At 41.6% G+C, this 24,000-nt stretch overlaps 2 protein-coding genes across 2 annotated transcripts in view; one reads left to right on the top strand and one right to left on the bottom strand.

Annotated features, from left to right (window-relative positions):
* The window catches only part of fmn2b (formin 2b), a 136,485-nt gene extending 125,624 nt beyond the window's left edge, over nucleotides 1–10,861 (top strand). Inside the window, exons 20-21 of the mRNA XM_037544306.1 lie at nucleotides 9,011–9,092; nucleotides 9,432–10,861. Coding sequence (XP_037400203.1) covers nucleotides 9,011–9,092; nucleotides 9,432–9,458 — 109 coding nt within the window. The 3' untranslated portion in view covers nucleotides 9,459–10,861. The remainder of the gene's footprint in view (nucleotides 1–9,010; nucleotides 9,093–9,431) is intronic.
* A 1,702-nt stretch (nucleotides 10,862–12,563) lies between these two features.
* Nucleotides 12,564–24,000, bottom strand: part of grem2b (gremlin 2, DAN family BMP antagonist b) — a 21,811-nt gene continuing 10,374 nt past the window's right edge. The window contains exon 2 of the mRNA XM_037544046.1: nucleotides 12,564–13,186. Within this exon, the coding sequence (XP_037399943.1) occupies nucleotides 12,685–13,185 (501 nt within the window). The 5' untranslated portion in view covers nucleotide 13,186 and the 3' untranslated portion in view covers nucleotides 12,564–12,684. The remainder of the gene's footprint in view (nucleotides 13,187–24,000) is intronic.

The raw sequence follows: 24,000 nt of genomic DNA, 5'->3' as shown, positions 1-24,000 counted from the left end.
AACAGCAAAGTAAGAACCTTGAATCTAGTAATGAAAATGGTTCTATATAGAACCATGAACACAAACCCTTTCGCATGCTAAGAGGTTCTTTGCATCATGAATGTTCTTCAGAAGAATGTGCTGTAGATATATAGATGTATATTTACAGCAGGTTCTATTGTATATAGGACCAAAAAGGGTTCTTCTGTTACAAGCTTGACATAGCAGATCCTATATAGAAACATCAACAGCACATCCTCCATCAGTCTGAGGAACTCTCACGATGATGGTTCTTTCTTCTTGCTTCTATATAGAACCATTTTTCGTTACTGATGAAACCTAGAAACAGTTTTTCCTTTTTAGATTAAGAATGTTTGAAACTTGTAAAAGACACCATGTTGTATTTGAAGCTTTTAACAGACACCGACACATTTCACCTTGTACGTTCCAGGACATCACAATGATCGTCTTTTACTAGGATCCTCAAATACAGATTTGTTGCTGTTTTACCTTTTAAAACTAACTCAAACCTGTTTAAACTATGACTTGTATGCACAATCAGTGACATCTCAGACAAAAAGACATAGCAAAATGTTTTTTTCCCTCATAAAATTGTTTCTGTACATTGTAAACCATAAATGCAATTGGTTGATTCCATTGAAACGTCCTATTTATATGGGTTATTCATCTAACCTAAAGGCCTTCTGACCATCTCCTGAAGGCCTTAGCAACCACAGAGCTCTCTTGGCTGTATCCGACTAGATATTAGACAAGACATATTCTGAATGGATGATTTTCTATAGGCTGTTTAACATTTTGCTTGCAACCAATACAATTAGATATCATTAGTTTAATACAACCACCATGATAATTATGTGAAATGAAAATAAGCAAAAAAATAGACGTGTTCAGTTTTTTAAAATCATTAGGTTTTCTCTGAAGTTCTTAAAATTGGTATCTGTGCTGGTCTCAAGTTTCAAATCAGTCATGCTTTAATTGTAAATGAAGACAGTTGTGGAAGTAGGGAATGAGAGCTAGTACTAAGTGAAAATACTCGTGTTCACATTTTTATACATATGTGAATATACACATACATTTATGTAGGCATGTATACACAAACAAGCTCACATCTCTCTCTCTCTCTCTCTCTGTCTCTCTGTCTCTCTGTCTCTCTGTCTCTCTGTCTCTCTGTCTCTCTGTCTCTCTGTCTCTCTGTCTCTCTGTCTCTCTCTCTCTCTCTCTCTCTCTCTCTCTCTGTGTCTTTCTTTCTTTCTCTCTCTCTCTCTCTCTGTCTGTCTTTCTCTCTCTCTCTGTCTTTCTCTCTCTCTCTCTCTCTCTCTCTCTCTCTCTCTCTCTCTCTCTCTCTCTCTCTCTCTCTCTCTCTCTTTCTCTCTTTTTCTCTCTCTCTCTCTCTCTCTCTCTCTCTCTCTTTTTCTCTCTCTCTCTCTCTCTCTCTCTCTCTCTCTCTCTCTCTCTCTCTCTCTCTCTCTCTCTCTCTCTCTCTCTCTCTCTCTCTCTCTCTCTCTCTGACCCTGGTCTCAGGAGAGAGCTCATATGTTTATTTGTTTCTCTAACCCTCCCTCTGCTTAAAGGCTTGACTTAGCTAAACAGAGGCTTAAGTGGAACAGCCTCAAGCAGAGTGATACTCAACTTTCCCTTCAAAATAGCACTCGCCCAAAGTGGACATCACTCGCTGGAGTCATTAAAGACTCAAGTTTCAGGATTGAGGCTCATTCTGCTGTGCTGTAGAAATTGTATTTTTGTGTGGAAGGACTGATGCGAGAATTAAAGTGGTAGGCTGAAGGTTTTTTGGGGGGGATTTCGTTTAGTTTTCCAAATGTGTAAATGCAAACACGGCCATCAGAAAAGCACTTAATATAGAAAAGTTTGGTTGGTATGTTGTGTGTATTGTCTTTTGCTCAGAATTGATTGCTGCCATGGCGTGAGTTTCCGTAGAAGTGACTTTGGTCATTCTTCTTTTGGACCAGATCAACTGTAGTATAAAGCTGCGTGTCACTGCACCTATAGAGCAGAACAGTTTGAAATAGTTCATATATAAAAAAAATATACACACTTTTGCTATAGAGTGAACTGTCTGAGGAACGACCACAGAACAACCAAAAGATGTATTACTGGAAATTCAAACACAGCAATACGGCAACACATCAGAGGTTCAGCTCTGGGGTAATCGATGGGGCTAGGCCTGTATGAGCGGTGTGGTTCTGACCGCTTCAGATGGGGAAGAGAGATTTCTGATGAGAATGAAAATGTTACCCTTATAGTAAAAGGTGAACTCAAAGGTGTAGAGTTTTTGCATATCTGCTACTTCTTTACCCCCAGATGAAACTGACCACCACGGCTCCTCTTTGATCATCAACAGTTTTCAGAAGCAGTGATCACCGTGATAGATTACAAAGCTGTAAATCACCATTGGTTGCGTAACATAAGCGAAAACATTAAAGCCACAGAACAGGTCAATAAGGGACAGAACAGCTGGGTTATTTGTTGTTGTTGTTCTGTATACATTTAGTGGCATCCATAGTGCCTAAGACATTTTGTTTTATGTGATTTTGTCTATTTATTTTTGGAGATTTTCAAGTTGGAGATGTACATGGAGGGGGTTATATTTGGGTTTAACACTGTTGCGCCATTGTTAATGCTACATACGTTATGAACTCTGTAGGTTCATTGAGCAGTATGGAAAGCAAATAAGTAATGTGTTTGGTTCTGTTTAGTACTGTAAAGAAATCTTGGTTGGCAAGATTCACTACAATGAACCATTTCGCATCAAACCAGTCTGAATGACTTGGTTGCCTTTTGAACAATTACATTTTCCAAAACATTGGAAACTCTAATGGAATTCTGCTTTAGTGTCATCGGACGTTTAGAATCATTTTAGAAAAAAATGATATGCGTCACACCCGCGCAGCACATTTATCAGGCTAGCCGGAGAGTTTGTGGAGCGTCTAAATCAGATCGACAGTCATGACAGATAAATCAGTGTGTCCTCTTCCCGCTCTGTTTTGGTTTGTGATCCCACTGTGAACTCTTCCAGCCGAGCGATTCAGGCTCCTTTCCTTTCTCTGCCCCCCCTTAACCATCCTGGTAAGTGTCAGCATTAGCCCCCACTGCTTCCTTAATCATCAGTGAGAGAAAGTTCTGGAGTGGATTGCAACCCTGTGAAAGAGTAGCACCATATTTGGAGTTGCACAACTATGAGGCCTCAGGGCTTCTGATCTTGACGCCCTCGACCAGTCAAGCGCTAATGCTAGCTAGGCCCACTGGGTCAGGTACAGGCTAAAAGAATCCCAAAGCAATGGATGGATCTGGCTTTGTGGTCTGTGCAGCTTTATAGAAGAGCGTTTGAAGGGCACGGTGTTTAAAGTAGCCGGCTACTGCCGAGACGGGCCGTGGAGTCCTGCAGCTCTGGCTGCCTTTTACAGGCCGCCCATAACTCTCTTAGGCGTAAACACTTCAGCATGCTAGTGTGGACTATGCGCAGAGAACTCTTAGCAGCCAAATTCATCTTCCCCTGAAATGATCTGTTTGCTTTTTGCTTCTTTTTCCAAACCTTTCCAAAGCTGCCTTTTTGCCCAGAGAGTGAGCCGGGTCTCGAGCGTGACTGGGTTACGGCCCTTTCTCATTCTCAGAAATATGTCTTGTTTTATGAGATTCAACCCTCCAAGGTCTCGCAGCATATTTCTGCTTTGTGATTTTTTTTTTTTTTTTTTTTTTTCTTCTCTAATCCCCCCCCTTTTTTTTCTTCTTCTTTTCCTCTGCCACTCAGCCAATGATGATAGATTCTGTAAAGGCTGCCAGCTGCAAGTCAAAAGCTGTGAGCTGGTGCCAAACATTAATGATTTTAATGGGTTTGACTGTAAAGGAAATGAGTGGGGATTTTGTAGTCTGAGTACAAGAACGGACGTTTTGTCATTTTTAATCCCAACACTTTAGGGTTCTTGATGAGGCTCGAGTTTCCATATGACACCAATTCAAATCAAACCTTCTGCTCTTCCTGAAGACGTTTGCAGGAACAGACACACGCGATTCGGAGTGTGTACCTTATCTGGATGTTATACATGCAGACAGCAAAGCTTTTCTTCTTTTTTCGTCTTCTGGAATCAAAGCCTGCTCCCCATAAAGCAGGCAATGTGTTAGTTACTTGCTCCCATTACTGCTGCAGTTGCCCAACGCATCTCCAATTATGGTGCTGTTTGGGCTCTTTTGGCTCTTTTGAAGGTTTGGAGGTCAAGGAAATGAGAGTTGAAATGCCTGGCATATCCCCCCCCGACTCCCTCCTCCACCCCTGTTAGCAAGAGACGGAGAGGGTGTCGGGAGTAAAGTGTGTCTGCAAATAAATCTGTTCTACCGCTGGTTAGTCATCCGCTTCAAGAAAGCGTGGATCCGTGGAGAGGTTTCGAGCGGAAGTGTTGAGGGAAGTGAGCGTGTCAAATCTAATAACTGCAGACCACACAGATTAGGCGATTGTGCTACACAGAGATCCGTCAGGTCCAATTAACGGCACTGTGTGGAAGAGACGGCCCTTACTGGAAGAGAGCCATTCTGGTAGTTGGCACTGGGCAGTAATGTAAGATTCAGTATCACAGTTTTCCAGGTCTTGCAGTAACGGATCAGGTTTCATTTGGCATTAATAAAGTAAATGACCCTATGCTTCCTGAGTTCTGCTGCTCTGTACTAAAATGAATGTCATACAATCCTGACGAGCCTTAGTGTTCTACATGTTAATGAGCTAGAAATCACATTTCTTGAAAGGGTGCACCTCACCTTGCTTACTTTTTCTGTGATTGTCCATTTTGGCAGGTGTCATCACTAAACAACTGAACCACGGTTCAAAATCATAAGTCTCTGGCAGCGTCCTGGTGAACCTGGTTTAGTTCGCTGCTGGTGGGAATGGGTTCTTATGATGGTCCTCAAACAAGAGAATTCAGCGTCAGAGGGCACTTCTAGCAGCACGTTAGAGCTCTGCTGCCGTCATGATCTGCCTGTCTTAACATTGGTTTCTTGACGCTCATTGTTCTCACCATGCAAGCTGTTGCTCAAACTGCAGATGAGCAGTAAAATAGAAAATCAGTGCATTTAATTTTTGCACGTGGAATGTGGAGCATATTTTTGGCCAAGCATCAAAAACCACTGACTGACACATAAATACAGACGAAGTGAGGTTAATTTTTATTGCTTTTATTGTGATTCACATATTGAACATTGCTATGTTAATCAAAAGCAGGGACTGAAAAATGCTTTAATATCAAAAATATAAGAGTGATGGATCTGGTTTTTATACAGTGTAGGCTGAAGTTTAACAGGATTGTTTTTTGGCCCTAATGTAAAAAGAACAGGGGGCTTGTATTCCAGCCAAATTTCTGATCAGGCAGTGAACATCAATGAACATTGTATTTGAAGTATGAAATCTGGGTGTGCTCTTAGACTCTGAGCCGTGTTTTATCCCGCATGTAAACAATTAAAAAGTAGCTTTTTATTTATATATATATATATATATATATATATATATATATATATATATATATATATATATATATATATATATATAATTTTTTTTTTATATATATATTTATTTAGATTTTTATACATCACTAAAGTTGGGCATTTCTATCTTGGGGCAACACAGAGAAACTTGTTGATGCATTTGTTACAAGCAGAGTTGATCACTGCAATAACTTCTTGTTGGATTTCCTAAGAGAACAGTACATTCCTTACAACTCGGACAAAATGCCGCAGCAGCATCCTAACAAAAACAACACTGATCAGATCACTCCCGTTTTAAAAGAACAGCACTGGCTATCTGTATCATTCAGGATAGATTTTAAAGCTCTGCTACTAGTTCAAAGCTCAAAATGACAAAGCACTGCTTACATTTCAGTGTCTGTCTGAAATATATATTCCGGCATGTAATCTAAGATCAGCAGATACTGATCTTCTACAAATACCCTCTGTAAAATACAGAAAACATGGAGAGACTCGTTCAGTTATTCTGCTTCTAAACTATGAAACTCAGTTCCACCTTTTATTATACAGTCAAGCTCAGTGCTCACTTTTAAGAAGCACCTAAAAACATCTCTAACTCAGTATTTAACTAAAACTCAATTTCGTGGTGTTCATTTTCTAATTTGATTTATTTCATTTCTTCTGATTCTAAATAAATACTAATGATTTCTTGTATCACCTTTTTTTGGCCCTTTGAGCCGCCACCTGGCATGAAAAATGCTACATAAATAATTGTAGTAGTAGTAGTAGTAGTAGTAGTAGTAGTAGTAGTAGTAGTAGTAGTAGTAGTAGTAGTAGTAGTAGTAGTAGTAGTAGTAGTAGTAGTAGTAGTAGTAGTAGTAGTAGTAGTAGTAGTAGTAGTAGTTTTGCTTCATAGCTCATTTGGACCAGTTAGATTCTTTGCTGAACTATTCCTTGAAGTTTAGACTCAATAGCAATATTCAGTTACATTTACAGTCGTATGCAAAATGTTGAACACCCCTGGTCTGATTTGAATACCTGTCTGCTCTGATTATCGGACAGGCTGTTAATCTGTCGACTCCTATTAAAATGTGCAGAAGTTTGTTCTCTGTAGAGTTGCGCTGTAGTCTGCTCATCTAGCGTCTCTTCTGAAATCAAGCACGTTAACAGAGTTTGCACCCTTTTGCTGCGGTAACAGCCTTTGCTCTTCTGAGAAGGCTTCACGCTAGATGTTGAAACATTACTGTGAGGATGTGATTGAGCACTAGTGAGGTCAGGTACTGGTGTTGAATGATCAGTTATGGATCTCAAACATCAGCTCATCCCAAAGGTTTCAACTGGAGCTGCATCACTGCAGAGAAAGCAGGACCAGTGCTCCACAGCACAACGCTGGTGGGCTTTAGACTCCTGTAACTGACGCATGGAATTAAGCGTGGGGATCATAGGCTCATGCTGCTCCAGTGTGTCCATTTTTCTATTCGAAGTGCTTTCCTCTTTAGATTATATAAGCTGTAGGTGTAGTACCGCTATCTTGATTCAAGTCAAGTCCAGGTTTTTACAACAGGTGTTGTCACAAAGCAGCTTTACTGAAAAATCTGGCTCTAAGCCCCCATCAGCAAGCTAATGGCAACAGTGGCAAGGGAAAACTCCCTAAGAGGAAGGAACCCTGAGAGGAACCTAGACTCAAAAGGAGAACCCATTCTCTGTTCAATACTAAATAATAACAAAATAAGGTTTTAAAATTGGCATAAAATATTAAAATACAGAAAAGGGGAGAAGCAGGTGAGCGATAGATATGATTAAACGGTCAGTGCAGCAGCAGCATCAGGAGGGTCAGTTCATGCAGGTGAGTTTTGCCCAGCATCGTACAGCAGGAAGCTCCATGGTGGTCAAACTAGTCCAGGACACAGGCAATGGGCACCTGATCGAGGCAGATAAAGCAACACCACCAGACCGTACAGTATGGACAGCTATTCAGCTGATTTGTCTGGATACTATTGGACTATTAGTGCAGGGGCTTTTTGAAAATTTCCTGAAGGAATTAAAGGTTTGGTTTGGGCTACAGGCAGGTGGAGTACAGGAGCTGCTTGTGACCTGCACATGGTTGCTTCAGTGTTTGGCATATTTATGTGGGTGAGCAAGACCATGGAGGCTGTGCGGTAGCTGGTACGGTGGGATCTGAGGGGGATTAGGCTTGCTTCAGCAGAACAGGTCATGTCATATAGTATCCCGCTCCTGGGGTCTCAGATACCAGCAAAACACTGTGTGCCCCTCACTGTAATCAGTTTTTGTTAGGTCCCGCTAGTACCACCCTGCCTCTCTCTACAGGTAGGTAGGTGTGTGTAAGAGAGGAGTGTCATCGTTGGACCAAAACTGATTCCTACCAGCTCCAACTCTCGACTCCACACACACAACCAGTTCTACAAGACTTGAGCAAAAAGTTACAGCAGGAATGTTTGTTTAAATTTAGTTTTGTTAATTAATGTACCATACCAGCACTTTGAGCTGCTGTTGCTTTTTAACACTTTCTTTGTAAGCAAATCTTTACTTGAATTATTCTACATTACGTCAGCATAGCCAGGCCATGAACATGTTATGGCAGATGTCTTATCATAAGCAGCCAAGACAGATTTTGTTCATTAATATACCAAAATACCTTTACAGGTGAATGTTATGTAAATACATCATTTATGATTTCTGCCATTGTGTAAAGCCTGATTTTGTGTTCACGGTTTCAAGTGTCACCCTTATTCTTTCTATTTTTTTTATTTGTTTTGCAAAATGTGGAACTTTTTCCCAAAACTATTACTGTTTTGTGCTATGATGATTGTGTACATAATTTGTCTTGTTTCATTTCTGCCCAGAGTGCTTTTGTATATGTAATAATCAGACAGAACATTATGACCACCTTGTTTCTGCGCTCATTGTCCATCTTATCAGCTCCACTTACTGTATAGCTGCACTCTGTAGTTCTACAGTTACAGACTGTAGTCCATCTGTTTCTCTGATACTTTGTTAGTGCTGCTGGAGTTTTTGAACACCTCAGTTTCACTGCTGGACTGGGAACTGTGCAGCAGCAGATGAGCTGTCGTCTCTGACTTTACATCTACAAGGTGCACTGACGAGGTAGAAGTGTCTGAGTGTCTGATCCACTCATACCAGCACAACACACACTAACACACCACCAACACGTCAGTGCTACTGCAGTGCTGAGAATGATCCACCACTCAAATAGTACCTGCTCTGTGAGGGTCCATGGGGGTCCTGACCACTGAAGAGCAGGCTAACAGAGTATCAGAGAAACAGATGGACTACAGTCTGTAACTGTAGAACTACAAAGTGCAGCTATACAGTAAGTGGAGCTGAGAAAATGGACGAGTGTAGAAAAAAGGTGGTGGTCATGATGTTACGCCTGATCATTATTTGTAAGTCGCTTTGGATAAAAGCGTCTGCTAAATGTAATGTAATGATCGGTGTATACAATAATTATTATTCTTATTATTCTTTTTTCACTAATATTGTGTATTTGTGCTTATGTTGTGTCCAGATTAAAGGCAGCAGAAGAATGTTTCAGACAGGCAAAGGAAAAAGCCACCTACAGTGTCAAACCCAAGCACGCTACTGGAATCGTAAGTCCACATACTGTTATGTTTGTTTCTAAAAGCTGCCAAGTGTCTGTCTCACAAAGCAAGATTTCATTCTTAGCCTGCTAAGTTTGTTACTTCACGCATTGGATTTTCTGTCTTTATGGTTTTTGTGAATGCTTCCCAAGTCATACCTGGGTTTAGATGCAGTGTCACAAAAACTGGACTCTGGTGCAAACAAACTAGGCAGACCAATATTTTTATCATCTGTCTTCAGTGTACTTTTAAAAGTTCATTGTCAAATGTACAAGAAATCTAAATGCATCATGGTAAAATCTGAGATTTAAGTCCCTAATGATGAGGAAACCTTTCTTTCTTCTGCAGAAAGCGAAGCTGGGCATGAAAATCTAACCCTGGAGGAGCAACGCAAATGTAGAAATATAAAAATAAATAAAACCCTACCCAGCAGGCCTGAAGTGGAGTGCATGGACTGCAGACACGGGCTCTCACTGTTTTAACTGTTCATACTTACGTTTTCAACACTCGCGCGCACAGGATTAACGTAGCAGCCCACAAAACTTTACATCATCTGCAAAATGTACACTGGAAGTGTTCCTGAATGTTGTGATGTTGCAGCCACATGTGATCTGCCACCGAGCCCTCAGTCACTTGAACCAGGTCGTGCTAGCTCAGGGGCAGTATAGTAAACCTTAATTGGAGCAAACAGTGTAAAATTTACAATTCAAACGACGAAAGCAAGAGAAAGAAGAAAAGAAATGAAGCTTGACAAAGAGGGAGTGGAGGCAGATGGTATGTGTTCACTTTTACCCAGGCTTTTCAAACTCTGCAGTAATTCATCCGAATGCAGCGCGTCACCAGCAGTATGACGGTGGAGAGAGGCTCCGTTTTTGTTTTTAGGCAAGCTGGACAGATGGTAGCAGTGAGTTCCCTCGCCATCAGGATAACGCTAAGCCACAGCTTTTAAAAGTAAGACGCCAGTCTCCACTGTCCTTTCTCACCGTTCTTCCTCACTGTTTTTTTTTGTTTGTTTGTTTGTTTTTTTTCCCTCTTCCCTCATTTTAAAACCAAAAGCAGGATTCGGCAGAGGCTTTCATCATGCTGAGTATTAGATTATCTTTGCAGGCTTTTCTTAAATCCATGATTTAAAGCTGATGTTGATTGCAGGAAGATTTCGATTTCAGTGGCTTACTTAAACACTTCCAAACCCTTGCATAAGGCTTCTTAGCAAAGTAATACTCAGAAAACATGCTGACCAGGAATATTGTGCAGGATGCAGTACAACAAAAGAATTTTCAAACAGCAGTCGAGTAGAAACCCTCTCAGATTGTGTGGAGCCGGTGAATCACTTGTTGAATGTTGCTGTGGGAGAAAGTGATGACATACATGCATTGTGTTCTTCCTTCTCCAGCAAACTGGGGGGAATTAAGGCTAAAGACTGAAGCCTGAGGCAGCACCTCTCTGTTTAACCGACACTATCATGGCAGAAAAAACATTCAGTAGAATTTTGACTTCTTTTTTTAATCGCAACGTACAATACTTGACTTGATTGCTTAAAATGTATTTAAAAATGCCATTATTTTATCTAATGTAAAGTAGTATTAACATCTTTATGTAAGATATTCTTGTTTATTTTTTTATTTTTCCTCCCCTGTCTCAGCATGTGTGTGTTTAAAAGTGTCAATCACTCTGGGTCTGGAGCAAGAAGGTTCTGCCCACGTGCAATAATTGTTCGTATGTTTTTTTGTTTTTTGGAAATAGTGTAATTTATGTAAAATAAAGGAATAAATAAATTACTACATTGAGTTGAGTCATTCAGAGCTCTCAGGATGTACAGCTGACCCTAGTGTGCACTTTTAAGAGGAATCTATTAGCTGTGAAAGGTGACCCCTAACGTGATTTTTAAAATTTGTATGAGTTTTGCAAATGCTTTCATGCCAACCGTCATAAGCCTACACAAAGACTTATTCCAGCAGCAATCAGTTGTCATAAACCCTGCTTTTGTCAAGCTGACCTAACACTTGTCAAGTAAGTTTTGATGACATTAAGTGCAGTCTTGGCATTTTATGGCATTAAAGCATTGCATGTTAAAACTGCATTGTGGTAGGTAGCGTTCTCCAGCCGTCCACAAAACGGATGCGTCCATCAGACTTGCCAGATAGTGTGGTGTCATTTCTCACTCCAGAGAACACATTTCACCGCCCCAGAGTCCAGTGATGGTATGCTTTACACCACTCCAGCCACCACTTGGCATTATGCACAGTGATATGTGGCTTGTGAGCAGCTGCTCTTCTATGAAAACACATTTCATGAAGTTCCTGGCGCGTAGCTCTTGTACCAGAGGCGGTTTGGATCACTCTAATGAGCACTTCAGCACTCTGTGGTCCCCCACTCGGAGTTTGTGTGGTCTACCACCTCCTGCCTGAACTGTTCTTGCTCCTAGATACCTCCATTTCACAATAACAGCACTTGGAGTTGATCTAGCAGGGCAGATCATTTCACAAAGGTTCCTGTTGCAATGATTGCATCCTGTAACAGCGCCACATGTAGTCACTGAGCTGATCAGTGTGACCCATTCTACAGTCAGTTTGTCCATGGAGACTGCATGGTTGTGTGCTTGATTGTGTACACCTGTTCGGAATAAGTGAGGCTTAAACACCTGAACTCAGTAATGAGGCGGAGTGTCCACATACTTTTGGCCATCACCTTAAAGTTGACAGAAGCAGCCATCATGACTTCTGATGCTGGAATAAACCTTTAGAAATGCTTGCATAGGTTTATTTTAAAATGTTTATGTAGGGCTTGTGTAGCAGATCACATGCAGATAGTTGTATTTAATGTAGCATAAATATCCAACAGGCCCTCATAATGTTGACCATTGTGTAAGACACAAAACAAGGCATGATTCTATTTGAAATAGATTTAATAGAGTTCATTTCTTTCTCTAGATATATACATTTTGGTGTACCATAGTTTATATATAATCTCTATTATGCTCAGTCTAGTAATACACATATTCATTGAATAAGGCATAATTTGAAGTCACTGCAAGCAGCATGATTGTTCAAGTCTCTGTTCCCACTCGTTCTGGGATTGACAGTCCAGCAGCACAAACAGTCTCTCCGCTCAGAATACTGGCAAGGAAAGTCTACAGTTTTGGCAGTGTACACATCCTGCTAACATTTAGCAGTGTGATGTTGGGTTATGTTGGATAGGAAAACTCGGATGTTGTCCGTTGCCAGCTCTTTTTAGCCCTGCTGCCACCCAATTCGGACACATTGGTACGCGGCTCCTCTTCGGCAGCTTTTGTACCCTCTGGTGACACTTCTGTCCATGAACATGCGGCGAAGTGGTTAACAGCAGTTTGAGAGAGAGGCATTATTCTGTTCTCCTTTTTTGGAAAACATTTTTCAGGGTGAGCTCATTCTTTGTGTTCTTTTAGAAAGTCTCAGTCTTGAGATGCAAGCTTTACACAGCAAGAAAAAGGGGGGGGGGGTGGGGTATGTCAAGTTCTATGATGTGGTCTCAAAATAGATTAGCAGCTCTGGAATCACTGCCTATATGAAGTATCAAAATCTAGAAATCAAATGATCATATAATGTATATTGTGTTTGAAGTCTCATTGCTTGCCAGATTCAGCCACACTAACAGAAATACACCGGCACTGCTTGACACGCTGGATCTTTCGGTGCCTGAATGGAGGCTGCAGGTCAGGGCAGTCCAGCTCCACCGTGAGTGTGGTAAACCGGTGAGGCCGGCAGAAGGCGCAGGACTGGAAGCTCTCCTGCTCCTTTTTGACGTGGCGTGGGATGTAAAAGGAGTTGCACTGGCCATAGCAGAAGCGGTTAATGATGGTGCGGCTCTGGCAGCCCTCATGGCTTATGGTCTGCCGCAGGGGCTGCGTCTTGCACCAGTCGCTCTTCAGGTACTTCCGCTCCGTCACCACCAGAGCTTCCTGGCTAGAGGCCAGCACTTCTTGTTTGCGCCCGCGGCGGTCCGAGGTGTTGGAGCTGGTTTTGTACGGCGAGGGGATGGAGCCCTGAGGGCGGTTCTTTCGGGACTCGGACACGGCGCACAGCACAGCGGCCAGCAGGACCCACAGCAGCAGCTTACAACACATCCTGAGAAACAGAAGAAAAGGCACAGACCAACATTAGCACAAGGTTTTCAAATCTTAACCCTTCCTCAGCTCATTAATCTGAGTTAAAGTGGAGGGACAGGGTTACAACAGCATTAGCACTCCAAAGTTTCCTCCGAGATTTACAATCCAGACCTTGGGATGCCCTCTGCAGACCATATTTTGGTTCTAATTCAGGTCCGAACATGCTGGAATCTGGAGGTGAAGGGCAACAGTTGTCTGGACAGACTTGAACAGATTTATTGGGAGCTGGAGAAGGACCCTCAGCTGGGGCCCTCTGGATGGATTTAGAAGTGCTGCCGAATAGTCCTCTTAAAACGAAGAATCTAATCATCGCCACTTAAAAGAAAGCGATACTTTTCTAAAGAAGTTGAGAGGAAACGTCGAAAGTTGTCGCTAAACGAGGTCAATATCAGAAGTCTTTCAATCTGTGTTTGGCAGACCTTCTTTTCTGGAACAACTTAGTTTAGTCATGTTGATCTAACCACCTTGTAATGTAGGCGACATAGGATTAGGAGTCTTGCCCAAGGACTATTGGTATAATGGGCTGTGTTTGCCCAGGTGGGGAAATCAAATCCCAATCGACCTTGTTGAGGCCAGCAGTAACACCCACGAATACCAAGAGTATTCTAGTTTCTGGTCCTAGATTTCGTAGTCCCTGGAAGGTAACTCAAATGTTCATGTAACTGACTGACCACAGTGTGTTATACCTACCACTGACTGCAAAATTTGGACCAGAAACGGAGTAAAAGGTCTGGATTTGAAGAACGCTGGCCTATATGGTTTCATGCATGGAGTTCATGCATTATCCTCAACATGTACCGTCCTGCAAATGTACCATTCATACATTTCTTGATTAGCAATACCTGGTGTGATGGCTTATTGTTGCTAATTGTTGATCTTTAATTTATTTCCCGTAGTTCCCAATCACGGTCTTTGGTTCTAAGATGTTTTGTTTTTCCTGCTCATACTCCAGAATTTTATGTAACAGTGGCTTCTCAGGAGTGGAACTGGGAGCCTATGTGCCAATAGGGTTTTAGCTAAGCTCAGCAGGCAGAGCTTGGTCCTTGATCTGAATTGCCAGTCTAGATGGGCTCAGTGCCATACGTCCTTACCTTAATAAGGATTAGAATGTCAGCTGTGTAGTAATTAAAGTTAGCCATGACCTCACACTCTAGGGGACCTACTGCCCTCAATGGTTTCATGATTTCCCTGCTCAAACAGTTACGCTAATCAAGAGCTTTGTAATTAAGTAATGAGTTGAATTGGGTGCAGCAGAGTAGAGAAATTGCTAAACTGCATCAGACCTGAATCAGGTGTATTTGAGCAAGCAAGACCTAAATCTGTTCAGTTCGGCCTCCAGGACCAGAGCCTAACAGGAAAGGTTCTCCTGGAAGAAAGTTGGTGGTTCTTGTACAAGAGGATCCTTCTTTAATCAGCTTTGATTATTGCGGTGCATGGCATCTTGCTAACTTGGTGCTTGTCAGTTGCACTTGGTGAAGTCAATATCCGACCGGATCATTCCTCAGTATGCTGCATGCCTCTGTGTGTGTGATTTACTAGAAGGTACAGGATGACTTTAGTTCAAAACATGCTTTCCCTTTATCAACATGGAAAGATGTATTCCAGGTTATTGGTGCAACATGCCTGCGTAAGGGAGTAATGAGAAACTGAGACTTGTCCTGTTTTTTGTTAACCAGAGCCTTATGCTAATGCACAAGTCAGTAATGCTAGCCATTTAGTCATGGCATCTCGCACAACTGCCAACCATCTGGAGATCTTCAGTTTTAAACAACAGAGATGATACCCAAGACTTTAGCCAACGTTGGCCACTGAACATGCACAATGCTCACATTGCACTCGTAAACAAGATGACCCTAGATTAGTAATCTTGTGCCAGTGGATTGTTTTAGGAATAGATCACCATGACAACTTGTGCTGGACTTCTCCAGGGCAGTTTAAGCTTGGATCAACTCATTGACCGGACGTTGAGGGTAGCGAAGGTGCAGCTGCACCCCATGATTTCAGGTAACTGAAATTGCCTCCCTCATCCCCTGATAGCCACATTAGGGCTTCTACAGAATTTGAGGTGCAAAGAGGGAAAGTGTGTGCAGAGCAATAGGCTTTCAGTGCCCCAGAGTGACCTAATATTGTTAATGTCCTGCATTATGTATAGAATATATTCTGTTTATTATTATTCTGTTTATATTAATTATTATTATTATTATTTTTATTTTTTTTATTAACCAGGATCACCCACTCGGAGTGTGTTTGAGGTTGTGGCTGTCAATTTGAATAGGTTACTGCAGCACACGTCAACAATCTGAGTGGATGCCACTCATTTGCATGAGGTTTGTCCTGAAGCATAAAGATTGAGAACTCGGGGTGCATTAGCAGTTTGATATGTCAGTTATAGAGGTGTGTTATTGTCTTTCACCCAATTATGGGCATGTCATGACACACTGTTTGATGGATTTTATCAAAAAGAGAAAAGGTGAACCATTTTGCTTGATGTTACCGTTCACGGCACAAACGCACTTCTTAAAATTTCAGCAGCACAGTGTAAACGCCTTCCTGCCAATCTGCGCAAACTTCTGACTGGAGTCAGTCTTCTTCCTTTTTGTATCTTTTTTTTTTCTTTGTGGTGTCACTCAAAAAAATCTTGTTTTTTAGCAGGGAAAACATAAATCTCAGGAGGATAAACAGTGACAGTGGAGACTGTTGCTTTTTAGAGTTGTAAACAATGATGGACGAAGTACACAAGCCATGTACTTGAGTTAAAGTAGAGCTACCAAGGTAAATATTACTCCAGTAAAAGTAGAAGTTCCTCCCTTTAGACCTCCACTTGAGTAAAAGTACTAAAGTATTTGCCTTCAAATGTACTTAAGTATAAAGTAAAAGTACTAAAAGAGTAATTCTGGCTCTGATCTGGTCCTGTTATCATTTTTATAACAAGACTCGCTTCCTGAACTCATTTCAGGTGAAAGTCCTCCAGCGTCTCTCTTGGTAAACCAGTCTTTTAATAGAACGTCATTAATTAGTGACGCTGACGTCTATTAAAATGATCAGAAGCACAAAACACTGAAGGTAAACAGTTTCCATCAGGGAGAACCGAGTGGCTCTGAAATCACTTTTTACACACAAGCAAAGTTTCAGTTTCAGATTTATTTACAACTTAGTTCCAAGTTTAAGTTGAATAAAAACTGGCTTTAAACTCAGGATCACAGATGAGCTCCTTTACTATGTTGATCTGTAGGCGTCTGTTCATAAACATAAACCAGCCCAAACTCATTTACTATAAAATGAAACGGTGTTTGTAGAAATTCAGAAAAAAGACGGTTACAAATTACCACCACTGGTTATAAATGCTTTACTTTCTACATATTAAAAAAAACCTCTTGTGCTTCACATGATTGGCTCTTTTGCCATAATCATTTTCATGTGCACAAGTGCAAGGATTAAGCATAGCCTGTCTAAAGCTAGCAGTGAAAGGTGTTGACCGCTGTTAACCTCAGCTGTGATTGATGGGTTTTGAAGCGCTGAAGCTTCATCCTGAATCCTGTCTGGGCTGATCAGACTTCTTTAAACAGATTTCTGGTCATTTAACATAATTTGAAGAGCTTTGCACTGTCATTATGTGCCATTTTTAACTTACGTTTGGGTTTTTAACGGTGATTTTTGTTACGTGCAACAATTCTGCCACACAGCAATCAAACCTATTAGGATTTTAGGAAAGCAAAAATCCTGCTCCAGCTACAGATTTTCATCTATAGGATATGCTGTTTGCTTTTTTTAGAGAGAAACAGGAAATGAATGTCATATGAGGACAAAATTAACTTAATTGAGCCATTACTGAGGCCGGCTAATTTGTCAGTTTAAAGAGCGTCTTTAAAATAAACACCTTCATTAATCAGTGCGGGAAGTTTAAGCACGAGTTTCTCCTGGAAAAAAAGAAAACAATGATTAGCCCTCCTGCTTGGAATACTCATGACAAACGCTAGGAATATGTAAACATTCACAGAGGAGGCTCTGGGTTATGATTGGGGTATGTCTGTGGTCAGAACTGGTGCCAAGTTAATTCATTTAGGAAAATCTCTTTCCCGCTCTCATTCACACCAGTGCTTGGGCCCCAAAATTCCTCCTAAAGTTGGAATTACCCCTCCTAGCAGTGTTTTCTAGGGGTCAAACAGACCCTCTGAGCTGTTCCACAAGTTTCATATTGTTTCCTGAGAGGACAGGAAGACACAGATTAAGCTTAATTTGTCACTTTGTCCATGGGCAAGAGGACCAAAGAGATGGCGGCTAAGGATTATTACCGCTCAGTCACAAGAGAAAGCTATCTGTCAATCACGTGGACATCTTTGCAGCAGATGTGGCAGTTCTGCATTAAACGACGGGTGACTCAGTCCCCGAAAAAAGACATGTTTATAAAATATGCTTTGTTTCATGAGAGAATTAAAGGATCATCTCCCAGCCCATCACCGAGCTCTGGCTATATGGGTTTGTCTATAACTTCATGTTCAGTCTCAGATCTTTGAACCCTCCTGCTTTACGATTGGTTTGATGGCTGAAAATCCGCTCTGCTGTTGTCGGCTGGCGTCACTCTAGCATGACTCTGTTTTTCCTCGTTCGTTCTAAAGGCTGACTTTCCGGTTAACCTCTTAACTGTTGTCAAAATAAGTAGCTGGTTTCGAGTCTGTGGTCTGGCAGGCCGTGAATGTTTGCACAAAAGATGATAAATGTCTCGGCCTCTAGCCGTTTTGCTTTGACACCAGGGCCTCGGCGGAGGCTCCTCGTATATCTCACTCTGCAGCCACGGCCGATTCTCCAGAAGGAAGGTGCTCAGAGAGCTCATCTGACCGAAAGAGGACAAGCCCCCAATCTGTCTTCCTCTTTTTTCACTCCTCCTCCAGTCCCCCTCTCACCACCGCATGGTTTGGGTATCCAAATTAGGTGTAGTGGACATGCTTTGGAAAAGCAAGACTTGTCAAAAAGCTCCATATTTTACTGTGTGTGTGTGTGTGTGTGTGTGTGTGTGTGTATTTTTGCCCTCTCCCCAATCAATTCATGACTTTTGTCTCGGTCTGGGAATCAAACCCAATATGTATTTTACCCAAGAGATAACAGATGAAAGTAATCCAATTAAAAACTAATAATTACTACTCTCTAACTAGAATGGGATTACTTTTTTCCCCAGGAAATAATAAGTTCATTACTTTATTTCCAAGTTACTCTCTAAAACTCAAAAACTGGTTAATTCTAACTGGAAAGGACACAGGAAAACCCAATATGTCTTTCACCCAAGAGATAACAGATGAAAGTAATCCCACTACAAATTACCAATTACTACTCTCAAACTGTAATGGGATTACTTTTACTAGAAAATAATAAGTAAGCTCATTACTTTTCTTCTAAATTTCTCTCTAAAACCCATACTGTTTAATTCTGTACCAACTGGAAAGGACAGGGGGAACCCAATACTCCTTTCACCCAAGAGGTAACCCATCGCAGCAAACATAATTTTAAAGATAGGCCACTATCTTTGACCTTGCTTTGAAAAAGGCAGTCCATTGTGGCTGGTGCTATTCTGAAAAACCTAGAAACTAGCCAGAATAAATGGACAAAAAACAGCTGCCTTGAAAGAAAAGCTTGAAGAATAACATCTAATGCTTACAGAGCTTCCTGAGTGAAAATCAGGCCTGTCTGGCTTGTGTAGATGAGACAGAGGCTCTGTTCAACACATTTTTTTTTTCTCATCTGACATTCATATTAGCGTGACTAGATGCAATGATGGCTTGTCGGGTTTGTGGTGATAGGAAGTTGTCTTCACTTTCTGAAAACTCTAAATTAATATTTGCGTATGTGTTCTGTTTCTTTGTTACGCACACACATTAAGCCGCTTATTCTCCTGGGTCCTCCTGTCCCAGCGCTCCTAGGGTGAAAGGCAGGATAAACCCTGGACAGGTCAACCAGTCCATGGCAGGGCTTTTATGTTACAGGAAAAGTAAATAACAGTACTGTAATGCGTATCTATGTAGCACATTAACCCCAACTCTATTTTTCTATGACTGTTTTCCAACCTAGCACTGTTGCCTCACAGTGAGAAGGGCCTGGATTCGATTGACTGGCTGGGCGATCGGGGTCCTCTCTGTGTGGAGTTTGCAGGTTCTCCCTCTGTCTGCGTGGGTTTCCTCCAGGTACTCCAGTTTCCTCCCACAGTCCAAGGACATGCAGTCAGGCCAGTTGGACATGGTGAATTGTCCCTAGGTGTGAGTGAATGTATATGACTGTCTGTCTGCCCTGTGATGGACTGGCAACCTGTCCAGAGTGTATCCTGCCTTCTGCCCGATGACCGCTGGGATAGGCTCCAGCTCCACTTGAGATCCAGACGGAGAAGCGGCTTAGAAGGTGTGTGTGTGTGTGTGTGTTTTCCAGCCTCTGTCTCTTAGAATTACACAGGCTGCCTTTGTTGCTGTGCTTTTAAAGTCCTATTTGAGCTGGGTTAGTTTTATCTGGGGAGGTGCTGCAATTGGAGTGAATACCAATAAGATCCATGCTTTTAGTTCAGTGAATGAATCTGCCATGTCCAAGTCTGCTAAGGAATAATTTCAGAGCAAATTACCATCTATAATTCATTAAACTCAGCTCCGTCGATAATCTGGCTTGAATCCACCTCTTGGAAAAGTAATACATATTAAAACTGCTGTTTTTTTGTGAGGGACATGAGACCACCTGCTGAAATGGAGCTCTTAGTACAGTTCCTTTATCCTCAGCTTCAAAACAGATAATAATTAGGTGATGGGCTACTTAGAAGGAGAGTTAAACTAGATATCTGAAGGTAACTCTTATTGGCTGTTCTGTGTGATATTAACTGAAAGCTTGTGTTTGATTGAGTCCATTTAATTCTAATCTTAATGCTGGAGTGAAAATCCAATTTATGGCGCTTTACACAGATACTTTATCCTCTATGAAGCGGCCAATCAGATCCTTTACAACTTTGCCAAAACGAGTCCATCTGGGGCTGTCGTGGGCTGGAGATTAGGGAACCTTTGAACCGGCAGTTTGTGACTGAGGTGCCCTCGAGCAAAGCACCTATCCCCCAACTGCTCCCCAGGCACTGCGGATAGGGCTGCCCACTGCTCTGGGCAAGTGTGTGCCCACCGCTCCGGACCCTAGTGTGTGTCTTCACTAGTGTGTATGTGGTGTTTCACTGCACGCATGGGTTAGATTGTGGAGGTGAAACTTCCCCACTGTCGGACTAGTAAGGGTCACTTATCTACAATAGGGTTTTAGACATAAGCAACTGAGCTCTGAGCTTCTGATTGGCTGCCCACTGTTGTTTCTCATGACATCACAAATAACACAGTGAATCAGGCACGTTTTCCACTTAGTTTCCATACATGGACCTTATAGACTGAGGAGGAAACAGTAATTTTGGAAACTTTAACAGTGTTTTGACATAATATGTCAATCTTATTCCAAAAAAGCAACACACATTGGGTTTTCCACAATTGGCCCTTTTAAGGTAATGAATTTGTGACCCTGGATAAGTAGTTCTGAGGTTAGATAACTCACAAAAAGTTGAAGAATGCATAATAAGGAAAGTAAGACTGACTCCAGATCAGGTTACAGGGCCTGGAGAGTAACTGCAGGTGAGGTTTAATGAACAAACAGTAGATTTTGTCCAGTCTACCTGACCTGAGACACGTTTTTCGCTATTACGTGAAAGCAGTCATGAGGAGGGCCAGAAGAGAAGGGAAGCTGGTCTCAGATTGGCCTTCAGGGTCAGTTTTCCTCTAATTCTCTCCTCGCTACATCTGCACCTACATCTCCAAAACAACCGGGGGGAAAAAAAAACATTTGAATTGTTTCTTGTTTTGACCTAATCGTGAAAGTCTGATGCGGTTAGAGTTGACGAAATCTTGGCTCACTTTATTGAAAATGGTCACATACCACGAAGGAGAGTGTCAGTTTATTAAAAACAAACACATTTTGGGGAAGGAATGAAAGAACAGCCAAAAGTGGAGCCACACTGTCTTCTCATGTTTTTTTTTTTTTTCCCACTTCCAAGTAGTTGGGGACGGTCAAGGGTTATTCATGGTGAAAGCGAAGACTGAGATATCTGCCATAACATAAAATCTGTTTGAAATATGAGCCCTTGTTAAGTTGAGGAAACTGCCTTCATACACTACAGCTCAGAAGTTTAGACTTCATAAGAAGCTTTTCTGTAAAACTAAAATCTGCCTTTAGATTTCATCTCTTTGTGAAACACAAGGCACATTTTTCCTTCATTAAGATACAAACAATGTAAATGTTCCCTTGAAGGTACAACAGTGGTTTTAAGGTCCAATTGTGAACCTTAAATAAGTTTTTCCAGGTGAAAAATACGTATATGTACCTTTTATAACCGAATGTTTTTAAAACAGAGCAATAAAATAAAAGCCTGGAGACAAGATGGGGTGTGTGGAGTCAGTATGACAGAATTGTTGAGATTAAGATCTTGGAAAATAAGTACTGGTATTGATATAGTAAGCCTCTTTTTTAAATAAGCCATTATTTTTCACATAACTATTCAAGACTGATTTGAGGAGAAAAAAAAAGTTATTATCTCAAAATACTAAGTAAAAATTGTGACATAGCACTGCCAGAAACTGAAAAGGAGAAAAGAGAACAGGATATTTTTTACTTCTGATCCCAGAGAAAATGGGCTTCACCCCAAACTTTGGGACAGTTATGAATCATCTAAAAGTTTAGAAAGAACTGCAAAGACATGCAGATCATTTCTCCGAGTCTTGTTCTAAACCACAGTACAGATGTAGACAGAATTATCTTGTCCAATTTAAAGTGAAAAGCAAATGTGCATTATGAGTATGTTATGTTATGAATCCTTCGTATACTCTGTCCCTCTGCCTAGGCTAACAACCAAACCCCCCCAACACCCACCCCGCCCCCCAGGCTCGGGAAGGTCATGCACTCCCCTTTCTCCCTAAAATGGCTGACACTGCTGGTTCCTGACCCCTGCGCCTCAACCGGCTCTTACGCAGGGCTTAGCTCTGTCCCTCTTGCTACCTGAGAGTCATCAGTTATCTGTGTCCAGAGGCTTTCCTCTGTTTGATCTGCACTTAGGTAGATATGGGCATCTTGTTCACTGCTACTTAAATCCATACTACTGCACTGATAAGGCCCGGGTCAGCAAGTCAGCCTGAAGCAGCGTGGAGTCTCGGAGATCTTTCTTGTTAAAGTGAACGGAAATAAATAATAACCCAGAGCACATACGAGTTTCTCACTGACTCACTTCCCAGAATCACCTAACGGAAGAACAACAAAAACAGAGGCATGCGTTGTTGAACTGTTTGCCCATATCAGTGTTTGGGGTAAGGACAGACCTACATATTTCACCACTGCTTGTTTCGAGATAGGGTGGTTTTGAAAGCCAACATGTCGATCTCCTCTCAAAAATGCAATGTATGCTCTTCAGAGTTATTTCTGTAAATAGTACACCAGCACAGACAGGCCTCAAATTAATAGTATATTATCACACACTCAGTCATAGCTGGGACATTTCTGAAACTGGCATGGATTCCAGTCTGTTAGCTATGAAAATAAGCACGAGGTGTGTTAATGTTACGCAGTAGATGGGACTAGACTGAGGATGCCTCGGGCTGTTGGGGCATTGGCATGCAACCACAACACATGCCCCTGTCACCCCCAAAACAACTCCCATAACCCCCTACACACACACACACACACACACACACACACACCCCTTAACATAATTGCCACCAGCTGAGAGAGTGCTGGTTCTGCAAGAACTGGGAAATGCATATGTACCTCCTAAAGACATACACACTCATACAGATCTACAGCCTGGCTTGTGTGTTTAATCCCTCCACCCAAATAATACATTATATATATATATATATATATATATATATATATATATATATATATATATATATATAATGTTTGTGCACAGTTTGGTTTTATTTATTTCCCAAGTTTAACATACTGAGGGGATATAATGTGGCATAATATGAGCAGGCCACATTTTACTGTTGTGTGTACAGTACAGCACAGTCATAATAACTACAACTTTTTGTATGCTGTAACATTAACATCACTCTTCACTGGAACTAAGGTGCCCAAACCATTATCCCTCCTCCACCAAACTTTACTGTTGGCACTATACATTCTGGTAGGTAGCGTTCATCATTAACACTGAAGCAGTGTTAACTTCAGTGAACAGGTTTCCACTGCTGTGCTCCACAGAGTCCAGTTACAGCGCACGCCTCTCCAGCAGATGCTCGGTGTTGCGCATAGTGATCTCAGCCTTGTGTGTAGCTGCTCAGCCATGCACACCAATTTGCTGAAGCTTCCAATGAACAGTTTATGCACTGATGTTGCCTTCAGAGGCAGTTTGGAACTCTGTAGTGAGGGACGCATCAGAGATTAAGTGATTTTACATGCTGTGTGCTTCAACACTCAGCGACCCAACTCTGAGTTTGCATGTTCTGCCGCTTCATGACTTTTGCATGTTCTACCGCTTCATGAGTTTTTGTTGGATGCTTCCATTTTACAATAATAGTACTTACAGTTTACCAGGGCAGAAATTTAATGAATTGACTTGTGGCAAATGTGGCATCTTATGACAGTGCCACATTTAAAGTCACTTGTTTTTGTGCTTGTATTGTTGTTATCGTGTCTGGCTGCATGTCCACTATGGATGGACAGTATGTGGCTATTGCTGACGTGCCAGCTTCCTAGCCATGTTACATAGAGTTGAGGGACAGTTTGCTG

Source organism: Pygocentrus nattereri, chromosome 13 (assembly GCF_015220715.1).
Source record: "Pygocentrus nattereri isolate fPygNat1 chromosome 13, fPygNat1.pri, whole genome shotgun sequence".
Lineage (NCBI taxonomy): Eukaryota > Metazoa > Chordata > Actinopteri > Characiformes > Serrasalmidae > Pygocentrus > Pygocentrus nattereri.
The sequence above is the reverse complement of the archived record's forward strand: the minus strand, read 5'-3'. Positions and strand labels throughout refer to the sequence as shown.